Raw genomic sequence first — 20,597 nt, 5'->3', positions numbered from 1 at the left:
AGTCTGACGGTCTTGCTTTGCCATGTTACTGCTATTTGTAAACCAACATTTTGTTTGTAATTTTTGTTAGAATGCATGAGAACCACTTTTGGCATGAACCATCTTTTTGCTTTTTCTTGCCAGGTATTAAAGTGAAATTTAGAACCCAGGAACCTGATGGTTTGATTTTTTTCTCCGCATCACCCGGGAATCAGGAAGAATATATTGCCCTTCAGCTGAGGAGTGGGCGTCCTTACTTTCTTTTTGATCCACAGGTACAACAAAGACAGAATCCTATAAAATTAGCTTATATTTTTTTCCAGTACTTCTTTACATTGTTATCCTTTCTGTTTTTTTTCTTGGTTTTTATTTGATACAAGTTAATTTGCCTTTCAGAACCCTTGGGTAACTGGAAATTTTTGGGAGCGAAACACTGAAACACTAAAGCCTTGCTCATTTTTTGCCACAGTTCATGACTTCATTTTTTCCTTTCCTTTCTATGGGTTCAGGTTTTCTGTCAGTACCACCAAACACCACCTAACAGCCTGAAGTACCAAGATTGCAAAGGTGGATAAATCTAAGTTTTGAATTAGCAAATAGGGGTTATATATATTTAATTATTTTTAAGCCTCCCATCTTGAGACTTTGTCATTTCCTGCCAAAATCAGTATGCTGACATTAATGTGATACATATTGCCTCTCACTTCTAGTAATAATGACCATAGAAAAGACATAAATAAAGAGGGAAATATTATCAAATAATTAAAATTAAAAAATAAGGCCACATGCCCTGCATTTCTGTTTGAGTATTTTCTGTTTGCTCTGCACCCCAAGCTCAGATCTCCACATGGAATAGCAAAGCATTACAGGCTCACTTATATTTCATAAATATGCAAGAAACTAAGTGATTAAGTAGTTATTTGATTTCCTAATGATGCTGTCAGAATGCGGTATCATATATCTCCATATATGTGCATCCTTTCTGTAAGGTTACTTCTGCCTCAGTGTTGTTGAAAGGCCTGGTTGCTCTATCAGCTATACCTTCTGTCACACCTCAATTATGTGATTGGCATTGTGTCTACTGCTGTGGAGGGGGTTGAACAGAAATGCTTAATGGTATAAACTGGTGGGGATTTATTGATTTGATGATCCACTGTTAACCTGTGCTTCATGAGCTCTGCCATGGTCCAGGCACTGAGGTTTCACGACCATGTGGAGGTGTTGTGCAGCAGTGAAGACCACCTTCAGCTCTGGAGAATCTGTAAAGGAGGCATGGTGCTGCACAGAGGCTACTGGGTATTTGATCCCTATGCTAGAAAACATTAAATGTGCTTCTGATCCCAAGATATAACTTTCTATTATTTCCATTGGATTTACACATAGGCTTTATCTTTTCCTTGCTGCAAGCTGAATCAATATGTACTTCAATTTTTTGGGACTATGCTTAACAAAGTCATTCATGTTGCCCTCATCTGCATTTTAATAGGTCTCTCTTCTCTTTTACACTTATACCTTCACTTAGCTACAAAGGAATTTTTACTTCCTTTGCAAGGTCTTAGTGTAATAGTTTGATTTATTTTTATTTAGTTGTTTGTTTTAATGGAAATAGATATCTTTTAACTAGGATTTTAGTGCTTCAAATAGTATTCGTAGCCCTCCTGCAGATTTGCTCCTTCAGAAGTACCTGTACGTCAGCTAGATTGGACTCATTCCCCAGGAGATGTTGCATTTGTTTGGATTTAGGGGGTGGGGAGGAGGTTGGACAGATGGGAGAGTGGCTGCTTTGGGGGTTTTACTTTTTGTTTCTTCATTCTGACCTTTTTGTTTCCGTTTTTTTACCTTTTAACTGTAAAAAGTGTACATCTTGTCCATATTCAGTTCCTAGATCACCTCAGTTCAGCTAATATTGCAATAATTGCTATCTTGAATTTTAAGAAATTGTTTATGAATATATCTTTGTTTATCTTTGTTTCACTTGAATCAGACAACTCTGTCCCATGCTGATTTTTAGGATCATCGCTTCCATGTTTTTCCCTCTTATGAAGTCTAAAATCGGCTATATTAGTGTTTCAGTGACTGTTCATAGAAATTAAAACAATCTGTCATTCAAGACATCCAGGTATAGTGTAGGTCTTAACATTTACTTACTATCTATCTTGAAAGCTAATGCTTTCTAATTCCTCATTAATAATGTGGAAGAGATTCCTGTGCATTCTCAGATACAGAAGTAATGTACTGTGGCCCACATCAATGTATTTCTTGTAGTATCCTTTTCAAAAATTTTTACCCGTGAAAAATTCAGTTACCAAAATTTTTCAGTTCTCCATATCCTTAATATTCTGTGCTACCTTACTACCTGTACCTTTGTTTCTATGTTTGTTTGCTTCTTTTGCCATTATTTGCAATTTGCTGTAATATCATGTATCATGTTCTGTAACAACATTTCTTAATCTTTAGTTTGGGCATCAGTTTGCATTCATGTGCAAATGCTTTAATTACTACTGACATCATGTGGTTTCTTAACCAAGTAGATTCATTGCTTTCTCTAATCATGTTTATAGCATATATAATAAGCATTTATGGCCCTGCCTTTGTGCTTTCTCTTAAAAATTGCAAACATTCCTTCTGATGACAGTTGTGTCTCTGCTGCTTTTTATCTATACCAGTGCGGTGTACTCCCTTCCAGCAGTGTCCTGTCACAGGTTAATTAGTTTTACCCATAGTCCCTTTTAAGATTCTGGTATGTATCTTTGCTCATCATCAGCAGCAAATTTTCTCTTTGTTGTATCTGCTCTGGAGATAGTCCTGCCAAGTCTTCTTAGTGAGGAGTCTTCAGCTGCCTAACTTCTTCCTTCTTGAGGTGTTAGTTTCACATCCTTTCCTTCCTGCCCATTCATACTTCTCTCGACTTTACATGCACCACCATTCATCTATCTATCTGTTGACTGACCATCTCTTTTGTCACCCATTTGTGTCGTCAAGCTGCTCTTTTTTCCTTCCTAATTGTTTTACTGTCATTCTTTACTGGTTGCTACTCATGGTCCACAAATCATGAGTTTTTTTGCTAAGAGATGTCTTCCTCAGTCTTGTCTGTATAATTAAAGTGTTCCGCAGACCTTCCTCCAAACTCATTGTGCCTGCAAACCTTCAGCTGCCTGTGGCTTTTCTTCACATCATAGTGCCTTTACATCCATCCCTAAATTACACAATCAACTCTAGCTAAATCTATAGTTCTTTTGGTGTCTACAGGTCATTTGTTCTTTTTTCCAGGAAAGCACTCAATGTTTTATACAAAGTGAAATCACTAACACTGAAAATTTAAGGCCAATCTGGAGCACCTATTTGCTTAGTAATTATAACAATCCTATTAAAACTTATTGGGATTCTTCTCACAAAATGAAGGGAATTGAATCCAGCTTTTCTATTGTTGAAGATGATCCATTTTCTAATATAGCAAATTTTTGCTATAAAGAAAATTCCATTTTCTTTATAGCAAAAAGGAGGAACATCGAATATTTTTCTTAATGCCTTTGGTTTGGGCAGAGGTTAAAATAGCAGGCACAGTCTGAGGGTCAGCTGTAACACCTCCCCCCTTCCCCCCACCCCCGAAAAAAAAGAAGGAGATGGAGAATACATAGCTATGAATCCCAGATATACCTTGCTGCTTGGCATTGGCAAAACTTCAGTACTTTTTCACCTCCTCAGTGGTAGGAGTTTGAGCATTGAAAGAACTTGACTGGGAGTAGTGTAGTTACTGTCACCTAGACAGTGTCTTTGTGATGCTTCTGTGTATTTTCATGAATGCAGATTTAATCATGAAGAGACACAGATTCATATTTGCTTCATTATTGCTAAGAACTACTAAAAGTTAAGACTTACTGTATGCCTTGGCAAACTTACTCAGATTTGGTTCCCTATGTGTAATTTTCAAAACGCATAACAAGCCATTTCACAACAGGATATTTGAATGTGATCACAGAGCAACTGGGTTAAAATGGATAAAATGTCATACAGAGGCCTCCAATGCAGTGCATACTGAACCCTAAACACCACTTTTTTCTGTCAAGTTTTTTGCCCCCTGAAATAAAGCCTGGGTTAGCCCATATGGTTGTGTGGTCCCAGATTGAACTGGTTACAAATAAATGTGGTTTCTGATGTAAAAAAAAAACCCACCCTGTTAATGGTCTAGATTGCTCTTAAACATAATATGAAGAACCACTTATTCAGGCACCTGATCTTTAGAATGCAGCATCGTTTGTAACAATTTTATCGCTAACTAAGTGCACTTTGATGAGACAGCATTTAATAAAATGCTCATTAATTTCATCATTGGCAAGGGTATGCTAAGAAGTAAGCCAGTTTCTTATGTCACGCCCAATTAGCATCCCACGCTAGTAATCCCATTAGTATTGTTGAATTCACTAATGGAAAAACTAATGGGCATGCTACCAGGGCACATTAATTGGGCATGACACCAGTTCTGGTTTTAATTATTAAACTACGATAATGAAATGTGTGTTTGTAAAATATTAAAATGTTGAAATAGGAGAGAAGACAATAAAAAATAGTATATGAAAAAGTGCACATTGGTATGTAAGGATATATAGCTTTGTATTGTTACCATGGGACAGAGGACTGCTGTACAAACTGCCTCAGTACCAAGACGTTGGCTGAAACGAGTAGGAAATGTGCTATAAATATTCATGGGGAATTATTTTTCTGTAATCATGTATGTATGTACACATCATATATACTTTTATGTATATGATATGCAGTGACAGTCCCCAAGTCAAAATATACTCTAAAATATATGCGGTGTTCATAAATCTATATTCTGACAAGCATTTTCTAATAGATGCACATCACTAAAGCCAGGATACTAAATTTTAACAGGAAGTTTTTAGTATTAATCAGAGTAGGTACATTTGCTTATCAACAGGTTTCCTTCATGTGCCTGAATACTTGGGCCAGAAAGAACTAGAACAACTGGGGGAAAATAATCCTGAACTGTGTGATTTGCTACTGCAAAATAACATCTTAGACACCCAAATATAAGAAAACTCAGATTTTTTTTTTATATGTTTTTTGGAAATAGAGTTTTTTTTGTTGTTTGATTTTTTTTTTTTTTTAAGCCATAAAGTACCTGCAGAGGTTGTGATTCTTTAATATTGTGTAGTGCCTATGAAAAGAAATGTTTTTCCATTCTGTGGTTGCCTGCTACATAGGACAGTTCCGTTTTGTGAATTTGACAGTGATTCAGAATGTGATTCAGAATTTGAGTTTCCTGGCCATTCAAGTATGGTATAAAGTCCTGAGACAATATTACAGGAATTGTTGGGAAGTTAGAAGATTATTTGGATATAACTTTCAGGAAAATTCTTGAAGTACATTAGTTTTATTTTTATTCCATCGTTATATGATTTTTACATGGTATTGTGGTAGTTTACCATCTTGAGATTTGGTTTGGCAGAGGCATATGTTCTATTACTCTTACTCAGCTATTCAGAAAAGATTTATCTCTATTTTATTATGGGTGTCTCTAAATTCACTGCTCATATCTTTTTTTATTGTTGATGTATTAAAAAGAGTTAAAAATTGTAGGTAAATTTAAAAACATTTTGACAAGCATCCCTTGTACAGTGAAAATATCCTCAATAATTCACTTATTTTTTTTTTTTAATCTGGATCTCTTGACATGACCTTTTCCTTCATAAACATATTATACTCTCTAACCTAAATATTGAAGTCCTTTTGAGACCAGGTTAACAGGGACAGAACTTACATCTTTATACTGTCCTATATTCACCTCTTTTTGGGTTCCTTGCTGTTGACAGGAGCTGCAGACAACAATCCTGATAGGCAGTTGCTTTCTGTGGATCCTACATTGAATTGTGGCTATCAAACTTCACAACCATAGCAATTCATGAAGTAGTTAAACAGGGACTTAATTTAAAAATTAAATAAAAAAAGAACTGTGTGACATGACCTTCAATAATTTGTGTCTCATCATTTTCTTTGTCAGGGAAGCCACACAGGTTTTCTATTTTTAATAGAAAGTGGATCCTTGATCTCTCATCTATTATTTGAGAAGGTTAATTTAGTGGGGAAATCAGTCCTCAACTTCATTCAGTGTTCCAAAACAAGTTAAAGAGAGGACTTCTATCCTTATTTTTGGATCTTCTATGCCACAGAATGTTGTAAAGTGTAATGAAAAATCTTCACAATATTCTTAATCAGATTCTTCTCTTAATAAAAAGGGGTCTGCGGTAGCAGTCACTCCAACTAATGATGGTGGAAAAGAGTACAATGATAACAGTTGGCACCAAATAATTGCTACAAGAATTCAAGCACTGGGAAACATCACAGTGGATGGGCAGTACACAGGTAATCGATGCAGTTTCATTTTGCTTTGTAGTTTTGGTATTACTTAGGATATTGCTCACTTGCTTACTTTTCCACTACCCGTGTTCCTACATACAGCAAAAAATTCATTCACTTCATTTCTTGACAAAATTACTATTGTTTTGTGTGTGCACCTGAGGTATCTGTCTGATGTGAATCTTTGATAATTTAATAGTAAGTAGGAGGATTTTGCCTTTTTGTGCTTTTAGATCTGTGATTTTGTTAACATGCTTTTGTAAAACAGGGCTATAAATATTCCTGGATATGTATGGGAAAGTATTAGAATATTAGTCTCTTATCAAATATCAGTATTGTGATACTGAGTTGAAAATCCTTTGAAAGCACTCAAGAATAATGACCTGTTTTTTTCAGGTTTTTCCTTAGCAACTAGTGGCAGCACCATGATTGGAGAGAACACAGGAGTTTTTGTTGGAGGACTTCCACAGGGTTATACTATTGTGAGAAAAGATGTAGGTGAGTATGGTTGTGGTATAACAAATCCTACACAGTGGCACTGACTTAACTGCTTTTCCAGCGCTGTAGGCTGTATCGACATTGTGTCAGAAACATGAGGACGGTAATTAATTTGCATAATTATTTACATAATTGTTTTAATCAAAAATATGTCTGTACAGTTTCTTGAATTTTATCTTTTGGGATATCTTTATAGCTGATTTCATTATCAATAAAGAAGTACATGAGGTCCATGTCCATTTTAATGAATTTTATATACAGAACTGGTGTGCGTGTGAAACTTATGGGTATGTTTTACATTCTAGGTTCCCAAATTCTTTTTAGAAATATATGTACAAATTGGTTTTATTAGCTTAAGCACAGGGTTATACATCCCACCATCCCATCTAGATGCCGGGATGGCTTTTTTGGTTTGAGTTTGAATCCTTCAGGGATTATTGCATTGAAATCAGTGGTATATGAATACATCTGTATTCTACAGCTGTATTCATGAGCTGGATTATAGCTGGCTTTGAGAAGAATCAATAAACATATGTTCTCATATATAAACTTGGTGTATGTGCCAAGTGTATATTCTACCAGCAGATAGCACAGAGGTGACTGCATACAAAACCAGTATACAATCAGCTGTTCTTACTGGATTCATATGCAGGTTTTCATTTTTGTTTTTTGGATTTGAGTTTCTTTTTACATAATTAACTAAAAGCCAAATTGTTTATTAAGTTTGTGTTCCCGTCACTGAAAAAGACATGAAATCTAGCTGATGACTTGATGTGAGGTACACAGAGAGTTCAACTCTCTCTTTCCTTCTTTATGTGACCTTACTAAAACCAAAAATACATGCATGTCTTCTTCTAAAACTTTGGTTCATAAAGTAATCCAGGACGCCTCCCTCAAAAAACAGCTACATAATCAAAATGAGATTGACTAAAAATACCATTTAAGAGAAGGCCATCTATAAAAGCTGCTTCATATTTTTGTCCTCATTAAAGAAAGAGTTAGCAGCCATAAATCACTATTATTTTTATCCAAACAAGGAAAGAAAAACTTCCTGAGGAAGCTTCTAAACTTCTTGAGGAAGCTTCTGCTTTAGCTTTTGTAGCACTGTTTCTTTCTATACAGAAGATGCATGCCTTTCTTCAGAATTATGGTTTTGTTTAAAGAGGGTAAATCTGCAAACTTGCTTTGGAATTTTCATGGAGTAGATTTACGCAGTTCATTTGTAAAGTATCTGTATGCAAAGTCTCACAAAGTTTAATCTTTTCCAGCTACATAGGAGTAGCTGCTGTCTTTAGTGACTAGACCCATCCAGAAGTCTGGAGTTAGCTTGGAGACCATCTTTATGAAGTCATTGATGGCTCTTTATCAATGCACACATGGGCATATATGATAGGGTGAGGATGTATAAAGCATACAACTTAATCCCTGTGTTTATTTGCAGGCTTAAACCGATTATTTTCCTTTTTTGCAGGGATGAAAATGATAGTCCAGAAAGGATTTGTGGGGTGTCTCAGTGACATATATTTGAAAAAAGTGCACACTCCCTATGAAAACTGGGAATCTTTGAACTGGGAGGATGCTGAAGAGCAGAACAATGTTTGTCATATTTGGGAAGGATGCCCCGTCGTTCTCTTAGAAGGAGCACATTTTCTCGGCAAAGGTAGTTTGCTGTACTGCTGCACTAACCAATATGGTTTTGAGGTATAAAAGATGATCATATCAAAAGTGTTGCAGTGATCTGCTTTTCAAAACAGTTTTAGTTATATAGGATTATTTTTGAATGCTTTAAAATTTGGCTTCTGGGTTTAGCAAAGGCTACCACAAGAAAGAGGAATTGAAATCACAAATAGGTGCTGTAATGAAGATTTGATATGCATGTAAAAGGTAAATTTTCACTTTTGAAGAGGGCCTAAAAAAATGCCAGGTAGCAAAATGTGGGACATTGCACCAGTTGTTTGTTGCAATATGTTATGGATAACTGTCCTTTACAAAACTGGGTGATAAAGTTGTAAACTTTAATCTTGAAACCTGAATTATTTATGTCAAAGTAGAAAATAGCACCTAGATTTTTGCTTTTGGTTTCTTGAACCTATTTATTTTATGTATTTGATTAACATAGGCATGTGTTCACTTTCTTTCAAGGGTTCCTGGAACTGCATTCAGGTGTTTTCAGTGGTGGACTGGAATTTGAGATTTCATTCAAATTTAGAACAGATCAACTGAATGGATTGCTTCTGTTTGTTTACAATAAAGATGGCCCAGATTATCTTGCAGTAAGTTCAGAAATACAAATATACTATATTCAGGTATGACTTGTGAGTGTTGACCATTGAGATAAACAGGAGTAGTTTAGGTTAGATAAAAGGAAAAAGTTCTTTACTGTGAGGGTGATGTGAGGTGCTTAAATGGGTTGCCCGATGAAGTTGTGAATGCTCCGTCTCTGGCAATGTTCAAGGCCAGGTTGAATGGAGTCTTCAAAGACATGGTTTAATGCGAGTTGTCCCTGCCCATGACAGGGGGGTTGAAACTAGTTTCCAACTCTAACTATTCTATGATTCTATGTCCGGCATGTAAAGAAATTTCAAACAATAAGTTATTTTTGTGTTTTACTTGTTTTGGAATGCTGTGCACAGCAAAGTGTAAAGGGAGCAAAAAGACTCCAACAAATGCTCAGAATAAATTACCTGTGTTATTTATAACTAAGAAAGATATCAGTATATGAAGAGCAGAATTATTCTCTTTATTTATTCTCAATTATTCTCTTGCTGCATTATAAGGGATTAGAAAAAAAAAACAAAAATATGTATTAAAAGGTTTCACTTCATTCCTGGGAAAGTATAGAATTACCCAATTTCCCAGTTTTCATACTAGAACAAAATCAATTAAATTGTGAATCAAAAAGTTAATGACAGAAATTGTCTGGTATCCAGAAATTGTTTGGTATCCTAATAAATCTTTCTCTTTAAGTATATGTATTTTTTATCATTGATAGGATTTATTTTGATTTGAAACATATAGAGAGAAATTAGTGGTCCAACTTAATCCCATCTCATCCCTATCACTAGAGAGAAAGCTGTAGAGGTATTAGTCAAAGTTGTAAGATAATGCCAATGAACATTTTTTTGGTGTCTGTTGAATAAGACTGGTTTATGCTCAGAAGTACTCGTGCTTCCATCTTTTCCATGATTTTGTTTAAGTTTGAATGTGTTTGTTGCAGTTTTTCAAATGTTTCTGTTAGTTAAATGGCTCTGGATTTTCATCTTTTTCTTCTCCCAAGAGAAGAAAATGAATATAATCAAACTGTGGTCACCATTGCATAGTGCAACTTGGAACTACCTAGTGGGTATTAGAGAGGATTACGTTGAAAGTAATATCTCTTTTCAGTTGGTCCAAGAAGCAATCATTTGCATTCAGATTTCTGAGGGTATTACTCTTTTTGCCCCACTCTGCCCTTTCTGCTTGTTTATTGAATTTCATTCATTTAGTTATTATTATGCAGCTGTTTTGCTAATGGCAGTCATGTTTTATTGCATGGCATTATATCTAATGTGCCTTTTCTTTTAAACTTCTGATCTAAAATGTATCAATATATTTTTCTCCTCTTCAAGTCAACTATAACTTACTCTATCTTTACTTTTTTTGTACTGACTTCTCCAACAGTTTCTTTTTTCGTGGGTTTTGAGTTCTGCTAGACCTGATTGCCCCATTTTTTGAAGCAGCCTTAGTTAAAAATTGTAATGACTTCCAATAGGAAGTCTTGCGAATTACATGTTATCACTTTAGTCTTGCCATCAAGTAATGACCGAGATCATAAAATAGTAGCATAAAGTGCTATGCCTACACTACTGTCCCATCCTACAAAGACTTCTGTGAGTGTAATTCACAATACAGGGGCAGTATTTATGTGAACCATATTCACAGGGACAAACATGGGGTTTGGGTTCTTCTGGAGATTCTTGCCGTGTGTAATCCTTTTTTCCTTTTTCTTGCTCTATGAAAGACTAACAGAAATAGAAGAAAATAGCTTCTTGATTATGAAGGGTAAAGGGGACTCACTAAATGAAAAGAGGAGTCAAAACTATGAAGTAGTTAGGCAAAACACTTTTCATCTCTACTCATGCTTCCAGATTTTTGGCAGTTTTATATTTACGTTATTCTTTTAGCACTGAAAACTGTGATTAGATAATTTTCTTAGCATTTGTCCGAAGTCAAGTAAAACTTTCTTTAATCTCAGTTTACTCCTGACCTCAACATCTCCATAGCCTTAAGATGAGGAATTCTAGAGACGATGAGTATATGCATGTTTTTCCAACCCTTGCAGCTTTGTGCTCTGCAAATACATAATGATGACTGAAGGTTTTACCGTACACTTGAGCTCACAAAAAAAGGTTAATAGAAAGTGAAAATGAGATGTGTAGCATTGCGCATGAGCTACAATGTCTTTGTTAGGAGCCTTTGTCAGGAGACATTAGAAGCTATACCACCTATCCTGAGTGCCAGTGTAACGTGGTATTCCCTGATCCTGCCCTTTGCATAGGTCGCAGCTCTCTTATTAGCTCTATAGTTTTGGAATGACTATAGCTAGGCAAATGGCTGGTCTGCTACCAAAGAGCAAAAGAGTCTTATCTTGCCTTCTGTGCAAGACAAAAATTAGTCCTAAAAAGCTGCTGTGTGTAAAGTTCACTTCTTCTGTGACTTCCTTGCCCTGACAATAACTCAAGCCAGAGAATTCAAACTGATTCTTTTTGCATCCAGGAACAATAATTATAAGCAAGCTGTGACCAGATAAGCTAGTTGGAATCACTAGCTCTCACTCTGACATGTGTTTCCTCATGACCTTATGTGATTGAAAGAGGGTAATGTGACTGCTGATAGAGTTTACGTTACTGATTTTGATGCGGACCACTTCAACAGCAATGAAAGCCTAAGCACTGCTAATCTCATGTGACAGTGGCAGCAGGTCCCAAGACATGGTAACTGATTATTTTCTTCTACAAAGCTACACAGTAAGAAAAGAGTCCTGCAGGAACCTTTTCAAAGGAATTACACTTTAGAATAGCTGCAGGAAGCAGCTTGACTAGTACCCAAGGTCAAAGTGTTGCCTGTGGTGGAAATAAGGAGGGGTGTGAAATAAGTGTTTTGGGAACTCAAAGTGGAAATCTTTTTATTAGCAAAGGTGTGGCATACTCATGTGGGACTTGTGAAGGTGATATTCCTGTTAGTCACCAGTGATTTCTTTCTGTTGTCAGGAAGAAATTCCCATTTCCTGTCCATTATCATAACTGATTCGAAGAAGGCTATTGGGGGGTTTGTGTTCAGGCCTCTGACCTGTGGCTAGCACGTCTGAACTTGGCTAATACCAGTACACAACATCTTCTTGCCTTTGTCATTTCAAGGGTGCATTGCTGACCAGTCTTCAATTTGTAATCTGTCTTGACTCTCAGTCCTTTTTCTTCAAAGCTGCTTTCTATGTCTAGAATACCAGTGGCAGCCCCTTTGTTATCAACATCAAACATGCTGAGAATGCACCCTATCCTAATGCCCAGGTAATTAATAAAATCTTTAATCAGAATCAATCTCGATGTCAATCTCAGAATGATGCCACAAGCTTCCAGTGGGCCTCTAGAAGCTGTTCTTGGCCCTCATGTCTTCCAGGTTCAGGCTAAGCTTTGGCTTTCCTAATTCCAACCTTACATGCTCAGGTATATGGAAATATGAATTGAGTGCATAGATATCAGTATTAATAAAATTTTGCAGCAGTGTTTAATATTTGTACCCCAAATTCTGAAAAGCAAATATGCTTTTAAGCATTAAACAGAGCCTGCTCAGGTTTAGAGCTGCGATAGACCTCTCTTGTTAACCTCATCTTGAGAGATGGTTAACTCAGAAGGGAAATATAACCCCCATTTTCAAGAAGGGGAAAATGGATGACCCGGGGAACTACAGACCAGTCAGTCTCACCTCTGTGCCTGGCAAAATCTTGGAGCAGATTCTCCTGGAAGGCATGCTAAGGCACATGAAAAACAACAAGGTGCTTGGTGACAGTCAGCATGGCTTCACTAAGGGGAAATCCTGCCTGATCAATTTGGTGGCCTTCTATCGTGGGGCTACGGAACTGATGGGCAGGGGCAGAGCAGTTGATGTCATCTACCTGGACTTGTGCAAAGCGTTCAGCACTGTCCCACACAACATCCATGTCTGTAAATTGGAGAGACATCAATTTGATGGATGGACCACTTGGTGGATAAAGAACTGCCTGGATGGCCGCATGCAAAGAGTTGTGGTCAATGGCTCAATGTCCGGCTGGAGACCAGTAATGAGTGGTGTCCCTCTGGGATCGGTGCTGGGACTGGTCTTCTTTAACATCTTTGTCGGTGACATGGACAGTGGGATTGAGTGTGCCCTCAGCAAGTTTGTCAATGACACCAAGCTGTGTGGTTCGGTTGATCCGCTGGAGGGGAGGAATGCCATCCAGAGGGACCTTGACACACTTGTGAGGTGGGCTGATGCCAACCTCATGAAGTTTAACCATGCCAAGTGCAAGGTCCTACAGCTGGGTTGGAGCAATCCCAGGCACAGCTACAGGTTGGGCAGAGAAGAGATTCAGAGCAGCCCTGCGGAGAAGGACTTGGGGGTGCTGGTTGATGAGAAAATGAGCCGGCTGCAGTGTGCGCTTGCAGCCCAGAAAGCCAGCCATATCCTGGGCTGCATCTAAAGGAGTGTGACCAGCAGGTCAAAGGAGGTGATCCTGCCCCTTTACTCTGCTCTTGTGAGACCTCACCTGGAGTATTGTGTTCAGTTCTGGTGTCCTCAACATAAAAAGGCCATGGAACTGTTGGAACAAGTCTAGAGGAGGGCTAGGAGGATGATGAGGGTCCTGGAGCACCTCCCATATGAAGACAGGCTGAGAAAGTTGGGGCTGTTCAGCCTGGAGAAGAGAAGGTTGTGTGGGGACTTCATAGCAGCCTTCCAGCATCTGAAGGGGGACTATAGGGATGTTGGGGAGGGACTCTTCATTAGGGACTGTAGTGATAGGACAAGGGGTAATGGGTTAAAACTTAAAGAGGGGAAGTTTAGATTGGATATAAGAGGAAATTCTTTGCTGTTAGGGTGGTGAGGCACTGGAATGGGCTGCCCAGGGAGGTTGTGAATGCTCCATCCCTGGCAGTGTTCAAGACCAGGTTGAACAAGGCCTTGGGTGATATGGTTTAGTATGAGGTGTCCCTGCCTCATGGCAGGGGAGTTGGAACTTGATGATCTTAAGGTCCTTTCCAACCCTAACTATTCTATGATTCTATGTCTGGCAGAATAAGATAATCTTCACACATTTTTTATTTAAAATAGTAATATATTTTCCAAGATTAAAAATGTTATCCAAGGCAAACAATTTATCTGTTGTTTTTCTGAAGTATGCTCAGTACCAGGAAGAATCCTAAATCTATGCAGGATTTTGTTTTTTTCTTTTTAACTTCACCATGCAGAGCAGTTAAAACATTGGTCCACTATCTTTAGCTGCACTTGGCCATTCTAAATGTCAGTCCATGTCAACACAAAAAGCACGAGCATCATTCACTGCCTGCTTTAAGACTATGCCAAGATGAGTAAATTGCAAGAAGGATGTACTGAGTAGTGACCCTCTGTTAAACACCCTGCCCTCTCTCCAGCTTCCAGGTCTGGCAGACTTGCTGGCATATTACTGTAGTCACGCTGCTGAAATGCTTCCTTCACACCAGCACAGTGTGCTTTGTATTAATTCTCATCAGGGAAGAAAAACAGTCCAATGGACTGCTTTGTCAAGCTATACTCATCAGCACTGATGCCATATCGGTCCCTTCACTTGTATTATATAGTCCTTGGCTATGAAGAGCTCTGAACTCATGGAAATAGGAAATGTTGTTGTCCAAAAGAAACAAATAAACAAAATCCCTCTGTCTTGTGAGCTATCAGCCAGTGCGCCCTCTGAAGCAGGACCTGTATTGCCACTGGCACCTCAAGTACTGAGGTCATTCTTTAGATGGGGTCTCTGTTAAAGAAATATTGCAATATTAATATTAATAGTAACCTAACTATGTCAGTTTGTCAATACTGGTGATAAGCATTTATATTAAATCTGTAATTTTATAATAAGATTTTGGCATGGGAACAGTAATGCTTTTTTCTGTGAATGTATCTGTATTTTTCAAAACCCAGTTCATCACTTAAGTATACAGTCCTCTATACATGCCAATTTACAGTCTCAGCCTACTTGTATTCCATTCAGTCAGGATAAAGAGTCTTGCAGTAAAGCTTTGGAGACTTCTGCAGTGAAAAATGTATTTCTATTAGAGAATTAGAACATTAATCTCAAAGAGCGCACACAAAAGCAATTATTTTCTTACCAGATTTAGAAGAATAAGGATGTATGGATGTAAGAATCAGTGTATTCTGGAAACTTTTGAAATTGAGTTTACCAGCCAATTAAAAAGACCTTAATCAGGTCTGACATTTCATCTCCTTATTATCTTGTTACATTCTTCTAAAAAATAAATTGACAGATAAAATACTGTTTTCTCATTCTCTAAAAAGCAAAGCAATCCTGGTTGATTGTCTTTTCTTTTTACTTAGTGCCATACTTGAGAAAGAACATATATTCCTACTTTCTGAATTAATTGATACACGATATTAAGCATCTTCTGTGTAAACAATTTTATGGTGATTTATGCTATCCAGAACTTAAAAAATTGTTGTTCATTGATTTTGTTTATTGACTGCCTTTCTTTCTTTTTAAATAGCTCTGTTGTTGCTGTGTATGTGATGTCTCCTTAAAAATCTTTTTTCTGTTTTAAAATGCACAGATCGAACTGAAAAGTGGAATGTTAAACATCTTTTTAAAAACTGGCATTGTCTTTACACAAGTGGATCTCTGGTTAGGACTGTCTTACTGTGATGGGAAATGGAACAAAGTCACTGTGAACAAGGAGGGCTCTGTAGTTTCAGCAAGTGTGAATGAACTGAGAGAGCAGATGCTTGAACCCCATGTTCAGGAGCTGAATGTAAACTCACCTGTCTATGTAGGAGGAATCCCACCTGAGATTCAGAATTTTTATAAGGAACTGGCATTAGAACAAGGTAAGATTCTAAGAAGAATGTGTGTTTCTCAAAGCCTGCTGTCACGCGCAAGGTAGACATTCTGCAGGTTACAGTGTAAATTCATGAATGTGTGACATGAATATTTCCTCCCACCCATTGCTGCTTTATCTACCAATTATTTCTACCCATCTAGCTTCACTTAGTCCTGATTCTTTTGTAATGCTATAAAAGATCTTCCAACCCAGTGATCTCTGAAGCAATCTAACTCAATAGAGGAACTGATGAGTAGCAAATGGTAATCTGAGATGCCCAACCAGAAAGAAGGTCTCAAGTCTTCATCAGAGAAAACTAGTCCATATAAACTTGTTTCATTTGATCAACTTGTGCCACTCATAGATCTGAAATAGAAAACCAATGGGAAACAGTAAACAGCTTAAATCACTCTAATGAGGCTGGATGCAGTGACATGGAAGAATACTTGATAGCTTATTAGTGCTTTTTAGGTAATACTGATTCTGGTCTAAAAAAAAAATTAAATCAAGTGAGTATAAACCCTGGAATTTGGATTTTGGCTACGTTGGTGTTTTCCTTGTTATCAGGAGGACAGGAAACAGTCATGTTTTTAGCCATCACTGTGATCCTTCTGTTCTGCAACAGGTCAGATTTCTAGGGAAAAGAGAGAAGTATTAATTACAGCCTGACACTAATGGCCTCCAAAAAGGATACTGTATTAAACGTTGTAAAAAAACGTCTGTTACACTATCTGTTTAAAGTTTGGGTTTGTTTTTTCATTACTTATGAAACTATTCATCAATTATGGCATTTTTTTCAGGTATTTTGGGCAAATAAGTAGCAGTCAGAGAGAGATTAGTGGGGAATCTAGTAGGTGGCTTTGAATGCATGAACTCATATTGAATGCGTGCATTCAAGTAAGCTCTGCAGGGCTGCATTGAAACCGTGTGTTTTCCCAGCTATTCCATCGAATAGTTTGAATCAAATCCTGCACTGGCCTTCACAGACAGCTCAAAAAAAAAATGTTTTAAGTATTTCTTCAGCTGCAGGTATCACATATATCATAATTTGCCTCCAGGTTCTGTGTGCATAATATTTATGGCCCAAAAGAGCTAGCCAGTCACACCCTGTCAGTGTTGCCCTGTAGCAGATGGTGTAGCCTCGTGAATGGATACGTTCACAACTCCTGCAGCAAAGAGATCTGTGAACAAAGAATCTAGGGCAAAATAACATCTAAAGTGAATGCCTGAAGTGCATATTTAGGCACATCAATAAACATTACTTTTTTTCACCAAGCCTCCTAAGCACGCAACAAATAAGATGGTGGATGCAAATTTATAGCAGAGCATCTGAAGATAAAATCATTCCTGTTTGTTCCTAAATACAGATTTAGATGAGCAAGATCAGGCATTACATCTTTGGAACATGCTTTTATTTAGGACTACAATGATGTAATTGTATGCTAACAGAATATAGAGACCTTTCCAGCTTAATAAATAATTATAAAAGGTTTTCTCAATGGTTGCTTGGTAGTTAATTTTGAATAAAGGAATATTGTTTTGCTCACAGCAAATAAGGGATAAATATCCTTCTCCTACCACCCCATCACTTGGCTGGCATCAGTCAGAAATCTTCAAATAGTGATAAACGCAGCTAAAAGGATAGATAGTAAAATTAATGTATTAAAATAGATTGTACACCACGCATCTCATAGTAGATTAGACAACTGCTCATTTTGTCTAATGATTAAGTTGCCTGTGCATATTGGGATTAGTTCTGCTACAGACTGCCTAAGAAGCTGAGCAGATTGCTGTCGAGTAGGAGTTGAGTTTAAATTAGGATATATTCATTTTAAGGCGCAGTTTGTGTAAATCCCTAGTGTTATGGAGAGAGAGGATGATTGAAAATGGGTGTCCACCTTCAATGCCCTTTTTACATGAACTGTGTATGGATATTGTCAGATCAGGATAAGTAAAAATACTACTCTGATCTGCCATCTTGTAGTAGTAAAAGTAGTGAAAAATACAGAAGATTAATATGGTACTTTCACAAAGGAAGAAATGAGCACTGATCTGTGAGAGGCTGATTTGTAATTTGCAAAGTTAATTCTTCCATGAGTTGAAATCTTCAATTCGGTTACTGTTCACTTTTTTTTTGCGCTGAACACCAAGCACTGTACTCAGATTTGCGAACTATTTTGTATCAATTTATTAATTCTTTTGTAAATTAAGTCATAGAGCTATATAGACATTTTAGCAACTGCACACTGTTTTTTATGGTGGTGTTTTTACTACAAGTAACTAATTTAACATGTGTTTAATCCCACATGTCCTTGGTCATTGTGCTTGTAGTAAGCGTGGGTAAAAGCCCTTCCCAAATCTTCACTAGTGAAGCCAAGCCATCAATGTTGATGGGAATGCTACACTCACAGAGAGGAATATATACTGTATTTATATATAGAAAGAAATATAAAATGAAGTTACTTTTTCTTGAAAATGAATAGTTTGAGGTTATGTTTCAGGAGTATATTTTTAAACGGCATACCAGTTATATCCCCATGCAGAAGATCTTCTGCGATGTCCTGAAGTTAATGACGTATTCAATCTAGATATTCTTCTCAGTTAAATATTAGTAAGCAGCAGAAAGCTGATTTTCAAATTCAGAATCACTTTTAAGGTAATAATTTTGAAAAGGGAAGTGACAGAAAGGAGAAAACTATTTTCTTGTGGGGTGGCAATGATAGTAATGGAAGTATAGTTCTGTAAGGTAGGAACACAACACTAGAATACCAGGGATTTTTACCAGCTTAGTATTGTGAAAGTGGGGACAGAATTTCATCTTGGAAGTCAACATATTCACATTACAGTCTTTAATGTTGAAAATACAGAATTTAAAGGAACAAAAGTGATTCCTAATTAATGATGGAAGCTCTTTCTGTGTTACTAATCTCTTACTGTTTGCTAGGTTTCGGTGGTTGCATGAAGGATGTTAAATTTACACGAGGTGCTGTCGTTAACTTGGCATCTGTGTCCAGCAGTGCTGTCAGAGTCAATCTGGATGGATGCCTATCAACTGACAGTGCTGTTAACTGCAGGGGAAATGACTCCATCCTAGTATACCAAGGGAAAGAGCAGAGTATTTATGAGAGTGGGCTAAAGCCGTTTACAGGTAACACATTGGTTCCTTGAATAAAATACATCATTTTTATTTCATTCTGTATTAATATATTACCATGTCCAATTTTTTTTGTTTGTCTTTTTCTTTTTCCTTTTTTTCTTTTTTCTCTTCTATACTTCTCTATATTTTTTTGAAGAATACCTTTATAGGGTGGTTGCCTCAAATGAAGGAGGAACATTACCTAGTGCATGGACCCGTGTTCGTACAAGGGAATCAGGTAAATATAATTTTAAGGCTTACTCATTCCCATTTTTCATTAGTTATCTAGTATCATGTTAGAGAAAATTCCACCACAACAATTTGGGGTAAGTTGCATAGTGTTTCTGAAGGAGCAAAACTGCTTAATGCTTTAATAGGCACCAGATTACTATCTTCAGCTATAAAATGTTCAGGCAAGTATTTTCTACACAGAATTCAAGGTCTTTTCCAAGTATATGTTAGATTATATAATTATGTGAGAGCAAAGAATATGAAAGGATTGAACTGCATTAACTGAGAACAGCCATGCACATATGTCTGTCTGTTCACATGTGCACATACAACCTTATGGTACACGAGTCTGCAGGAGTAAGTAAATCTGTGTTTTCCTATGTATAATTAGTGATACAAAATCAAATGTAGAGAAGAGAGATACTGCAGTAGCAGGCACAAGCTGTGGAAGATAAGAGGCCATATAGTTGCCAGGGAGAAGAGGATCTTGTGAAAGCTTTTCACTACATTACCTGCACATAGGTGTGCTGCTCAGTGCTTATGAATGAGGATTCTTTTAACGCAATCTGTTCCATAGATTGTGTGTGAAAATGTGGCAACATGTACTACAAAAGCAGCATGTGACTTCTGGACAAAGTTTCAGAATAAGAACATGATACCTGCTGAGCCTTAAATATATTTTATGAAGAAAATTTCAAAGACCTTTCCTCTTCTGTTCAGTGTTTTTGTAAACCTTGTTGAGCCAACAAGTTTTAGCAGATTTACAGTTCTGCATATTTAACCAACTTTCCCTCTCCTGTAAAGTGAAGCCTAATTTCATTCCATCAATGCAGAGAATTCTTATGATGCAGTATATTCAATGGATGATCTTAAAAAATGGTACAATACCTGCATAAATATTGGACTTGCGAATGCATTCTTATGCAACTTACTGCCATTATTTTGTGTAGCATCCAGAAGAGAGAAAAAAGTCATGCGTATTTTCATATCAACTATTTGACAACTGTAAGGTTTACCATAAATCTATGTTTGCAAGCTGACCACAGCACTGAGCAGTCCATGTTCCCTGAGGTTGGAGAATAATTACGCTATTTAATTATTTTTGAGTTGGTTTTGTTATGTCCCTTATGAGAAGACCATCTGCTATACAGTACCTTACTTTGCTCTGTGATGCACTTCGAAACTAATAAAATCAATATACTACCGAAGCATTCCTGGAGTGTCATATTCTTACTTTACACAAAAATAGCAATTTACAGGTATTTTTGTACTTT

At 37.0% G+C, this 20,597-nt stretch overlaps 1 protein-coding gene across 4 annotated transcripts in view; it reads left to right on the top strand.

The window, feature by feature from the left end:
* The window catches only part of USH2A (usherin), a 372,227-nt gene that overhangs the window by 131,359 nt on the left and 220,271 nt on the right, over positions 1–20,597 (top strand). For all 4 annotated transcript variants that reach the window (XM_062605800.1, XM_062605798.1, XM_062605802.1 and 1 more), the window contains exons 22-29: positions 124–254; positions 6,237–6,363; positions 6,754–6,855; positions 8,327–8,515; positions 8,998–9,128; positions 15,690–15,963; positions 18,901–19,104; positions 19,250–19,330. In XM_062605800.1, coding sequence (XP_062461784.1) covers positions 124–254; positions 6,237–6,363; positions 6,754–6,855; positions 8,327–8,515; positions 8,998–9,128; positions 15,690–15,963; positions 18,901–19,104; positions 19,250–19,330 — 1,239 coding nt within the window. The remainder of the gene's footprint in view (positions 1–123; positions 255–6,236; positions 6,364–6,753; positions 6,856–8,326; positions 8,516–8,997; positions 9,129–15,689; positions 15,964–18,900; positions 19,105–19,249; positions 19,331–20,597) is intronic.

The sequence above is a fragment of the Pezoporus occidentalis genome, unplaced genomic scaffold (genome assembly GCF_034315485.1).
Source record: "Pezoporus occidentalis ecotype Australia unplaced genomic scaffold, CSIRO_AGI_Poc_V1 ctg93, whole genome shotgun sequence".
NCBI classification, from domain to species: domain Eukaryota; kingdom Metazoa; phylum Chordata; class Aves; order Psittaciformes; family Psittacidae; genus Pezoporus; species Pezoporus occidentalis.
Note: the sequence above shows the minus strand (reverse complement) of the source record. Positions and strands in the feature narration are given on the sequence as shown.